At 31.0% G+C, this 5,299-nt stretch overlaps 1 protein-coding gene across 1 annotated transcript; it reads right to left on the reverse strand.

Moving 5' to 3' along the window:
• Positions 1-4,062: 4,062 nt before the first annotated feature.
• LOC131039119 (citrate-binding protein-like) lies at positions 4,063-4,803 on the reverse strand. Its single transcript, XM_057971773.1, has 2 exons — positions 4,543-4,803; positions 4,063-4,443 (listed from the first exon to the last, which is right to left on the reverse strand). Exons 1-2 carry the CDS (start codon positions 4,801-4,803, stop codon positions 4,063-4,065), a joined length of 642 nt encoding a protein of 213 aa, XP_057827756.1.
• Positions 4,804-5,299: the final 496 nt, after the last annotated feature.

Genomic DNA, 5,299 nt, shown 5'->3' on the forward strand with positions numbered 1-5,299 from the left:
TAAGAAATTTCAAGGATTGGAATTAGAATCAATGTCTACTACATGCAATCTTCTGTTTATCTGTAGGGAGTTGCCATTCAATTGCAGTTCATAAATTTTCAAATACGCCACGCAGAGTGTGCTGGTCAAGGTATCATGGAGGTAAACGTTGCGACAAAAGATATGGACAGTCACGGGTCTATCGATTTTGGATTATAGTTACCGACAATTTAATAATAAATTTATTGATTTTGGATTTTTCTTGTTCAAAATATTCCTATTTCAATCTTAAACTAATACATGAAATAAAATTGTAGTCAATAATATAAAATATAGATTTCAATATTATATACTTCAATTTCAATCTTCTATTTAATATATTTTTATCATAACTTCGAACAATTTATATATTAAATTTATACATGAAAATACACATTTCGATAATATATACTTAAATTTCAATCGTTTATTTAATATCTTTTTATCATAACTTCGAACACTTTAGTATATTAAATTTATACTTGACAAACAATATAATCCAAATAGTATTTAAATAAATTAAGATAAAAATTTTAAATATTTTTATATCAATTTTAATATATTTTATTTATTAATTTTTTTAAAGAAATTTTTAGTTTTAAAAATATTATTTCATTGATTTTTATCTGAAGAGTACAAAGGTATGATCCAAAAAGTTATATAAATTATAATACATTTCATCATTTTTCTTTTCCTTAATTCATTTGTACAAAATGTAAAAACATCATATCTAGGAAAATCAATTTGAAAATTAAAATTATATATAACTCTCATATAATTCAATCCATATGTAAGCATTCTTATTGTCATCCATGTGTCCATTTTCTCGATCACATAATGTAAATTATATTAAAGTTTAGAAAAACTAGTGAATTAACACTAATAAAATAGTGTAGTACTTTTATTTGAGAGACATTTAGGGAATATTGTATGGTAGTACCTAAATATTTAAATGAGATAAAATTGCTTATAAACCAATTCGTTATGTCATAATAAATAGAGATGACAAGTAATAAAAATTGTACACTATAGAGATGAGAAGCCATCACTTAAAAGATAGTGTAAGACCCATGAAGTAATGGGTGTGCATGAGCTTGTGAGCTACTTTGGTAATCTAGGTGGCGATGCTCAATGCAAGAGAAATATCAAGATCTTGATTGCCAACAATGACCTACATGGTAGTCATTCTTTATAACACTTTCAAACTGATAATCTCCAACATAAATTTCTCAACTTAAGGACTCCATATTTAATATTGTCATGTCCAACTAGACCATGCTCAAGTCCACAACATGGTTGAGAAAAGAATCAATAATAGAAAGTTTATCCTCCTATGTGTTGGGTTGCAAAATGCCATACAATAAGACACAAAAAAAATAAAGGATGTGAGTCTTTTCTTGCAAGGAGATTGATTATATACCTTATGTCTCTAGAAGTACTAGTTCTCAACTATGTAGAATAACTTACTAGTCCTCAACTATGTAGGATGACTCAATGAAGATGTAATTCTATTCTTGAAGGAGTCTACTAGAAACCTCTTTCTTCTTATTGTAGATTCAAATTAAACTTAATTTTAAAGGAGATCTATAAAGTCACTATCCATATATATGAAGAACAAGTAGCAACATATGCTTGAAAGAAAAATTAAAAGAGATGGATTTTATAAATAAATCCTGGTGCTTCATGGAGGAACTATACACTACTAGAAGAACAAACATTTACTTAACTAATCTCCTTCTTAATCTATATTTGACAATGAAGACAAGTGTTAGGAATTGCATGCAGAAAATATCAATTATATGCAATAAAGATTAAATAGAGGAATGAAAAAACACAGAAATAATAATAGCGAGGAGCCAATTTTTAATCTAGTTCACTCGAGATCGGGCTACATCCACCAAAAAGAGAGTCCACTATTATTATCCACCAAATCAAACTGATTACAACTAGCAATCCCTTGCAACTCAATACCACTGCAAAATGCTACCAAAATAAATAATTTCCATAGAAAACCCTAATCCTTAGGCATTTTAACAAGACTTATGTTGGTTACAAAAATAGGGTTAGAATATGTCATCCAATAGAAAAATAGCTCCTAATGCCTTTTTAAAAGGGGCATTGCCCCTTGACCTCGCCTTGGGGGTGCTGCCCACAAAGCCTCGTTCAATAATTTTGGGGGCAACTGCACTGATAAAAGTAGAGAAAATTTAACCTCTGAGTCTAATTAGGCTTCATACAACAACAATAAGAACTGTTTAAATATTATGTTAGTTGATAGTTTTAGATTCAGTTTATTAATATAAACTACTCCAACAACAATTAGTCGGTTTTGCAACTGTATTGCCATTTTAAAATGCCATGGTTTGCATCAATAATATCAAGTTTTGTTTTGGATTTTCCTTCTGCATTTACAAATGGTATCAAAGCATTTATTTTCACTCATGTGGTGTTGATGTTCAATGGAATGATAGTTGATGCCAGGAGAAGAATTAATGTGTTCTGCAATGTGGATCCATTGGAAAATATATTGTTTAGAGATGTTGAAAGTCAAAATGATGAAGTGGGATAAGAAGTCGATTATCCATTTTCCCTTAAGACCAGAGGCATAGGGCAAAGGTGAGGGAAGCAAAATTCAGCATTGCAGATGAGTATTGTCTACATAAAAATCACGTCATGTGGGAGAAAACATTGATTAAGGGAAAGCCTAGATTCTAAGAAGTCGATTATGAGGACTACGAGTTGGTCTGAGTGGGCTTACCACTAGAGGAGCACATAGTTTTGAGAACTATGTAGGATGTAGGTAGAATAAATCTAAAGTTATGTTTTGAAAAGGTTTGATAGAATTGAAGGACATTATAAGAAAATTGATTTGGGAACAAATAAATTTTTCTTCATTATTAGGATGACTTACATATCATGGCTCATGTTTTTAAAATAAATAAAATTAAAAATGATGCAATAACTATTGTAAAAGTAATTCTCATTGATTTTTACATGCTTGGATTATATCATTTTTATTAAATATTAAATATTGATATATTATACTTTGATAAAAAAGGATATGTTATAGGTCCACTAGCCCAAATAGGTACTGAAGTACTGCAACTTTAAAGAGGTGTAGGCATTATGATGATGATTACAATGAATTAAATACTTTCATGGATGGATTGTAATATAAGTTATTGTCATCATGTCTCTATGAAATTTTGATGATTTATTAAGGGTTAATTGATCTTTTAATTAGATTATTTTTTCTTGAAGATTCATAAAATAAATGTTTTTAAAGAGTTTATCAAAGAGTTTAACCATTTTGAATTTTGCATATTTTAATTTTTTCATATTCAAAATATAATATATTTTATAATTTATTATTGTCCCACAATTTTTTATCAAAATAAAATTATTCTTACTTCCCAAATGAGTTGTTTTATCTAGCCATGCCCAAGGTAGGTCCCTTGTAGAATTTCATATGGCCTCGAGGATTAGCCTCGCCTTCTTAGAATCGTGGGAACATCTTTGAATTATCAATAAATAAATAAAAACACATCTTACTTCAATTAAATTATGTGTATAAAACTTTCAATCATTTTCAAAACAAATTTCATAAATAATGAACTCTCTATCCAACCCATCTTATAAAACAATATATTTAATAAACAAAATTGAAGAAAAAAAAATAATGAAACATAAGAATCTTATTGATAATAAATAATACATTTTCCATGATTTTTTATTAGAGAAACCTAAATAATCAAATCAGTTTGTTGTTTAAAGCTGCATAATGCTAAGGAAAAATAAAACAGTAAAGACTCGACAACAATCACGCATGAGATGAGAATGAACAAGATTTCTTATTTCAGAACCTACGAAACAGTAGAAGCTGTAAGATAGACTTGAATTTACATCACGAGAACTGATTCATCCTTAACTTCTCAACATACCCTTTATAACATAGAACAGATGATTCATTTTCCTTGTAACTCATCTTTACTTAAACTAATTGCACACAACATGCCAACGATCAGCTTGTTTAATGGTGGTACGTCATTTGGTCCAAATTCTGATATTTTTCCAACGAGATTCCATGCAAGATGAAGCGTTATTATTAGTGTACACTCCACACTTAAAATAATGCTTTGCATGACCTCCATCATTAGCCACTGCCTTCTCCATCCCATCAACGAACATGTACAATTTTCCTTCATCTGCATTGTGGATAACGTTCAGATGAATCCACCGATCATAAATTTCAGACGCCACTACTTGATCATTGTAATGCCTAAGATTTCCGTTGGAAACCAGCAGCATTAACGACGTGGCATGTTTAACAGCGCCGAAAACTTGCATGACGCACACTCCCGATGTTCCCTGCGGTACATACATCTCCCCCTCGAACTGCCACACTCCCTCTGTATAGTCATATCCCTGCACCATAATTACATCACTCAAATTAAACAAAACACATAATATCTTGGAGCAGTCTATACAAAATTTTAGATGAAAATGATTGATCAGAAGCTTAACCGTGATTTGGATTTCTGTCCTGGGCCTCGTATTGCTGTGATTTGAAAGAGGTTTATCGTCGTTATAAACCCACATGGAGTGGACGCCATTAATGAAGCTGTAGCTCTCGGACACCTCCTTATCATATGGCTTTTGTATGACAAAATTTGTTGTATTTAAAGCCACTTCAGTGAAGCCTTGTGTTGGTGAGATAGTTGGGTCTGCATATCCAGTTGCAGTACAAATCAAAATACCACCCAATATCGCTAACATCCTCGCCATTAATAATTTCAAATGATGGAGCTGAAATGTCTGTCGACTACACGCAATCCACTCCGAATTTATGGTGATATAAAAACTAAACATTATGCATAGTCTCTGAATTGTCAATTTTTAATGTTTTCAAATATGCTTTGAGACTGGAATACGGCCGACTGACATAGATAAAACAATGAAGAAATCTGTCCGCGAGGAAGAAGACGTTAGACATTCACGGGATCTTAAGGCCCGGATAAGACGGTTTGCTTTCATAATTTTAATCAGATATCTGAGCTAACACTTGTAGTCTAAGCTATTTTTTGGAGGGCGTTTTCTTCAAATCAGCTTTATTTATTATTATATCATCTATTCTTGCAGAGTAGTTGAATTCGTAGTCTATTTCTCTGCACTTATTTATTTTAGGGTCATTTTATTGGAGTCTGACTAATGTAAGGTCGCCGACAAACGATTTATTAAATTTTTTACCAAATAGGATACAAGTGAAGTGAAGACAGCCAGA

Source organism: Cryptomeria japonica, chromosome 10 (assembly GCF_030272615.1).
Source record: "Cryptomeria japonica chromosome 10, Sugi_1.0, whole genome shotgun sequence".
In the NCBI taxonomy this organism is placed as follows: Eukaryota; Viridiplantae; Streptophyta; class Pinopsida; order Cupressales; family Cupressaceae; genus Cryptomeria; species Cryptomeria japonica.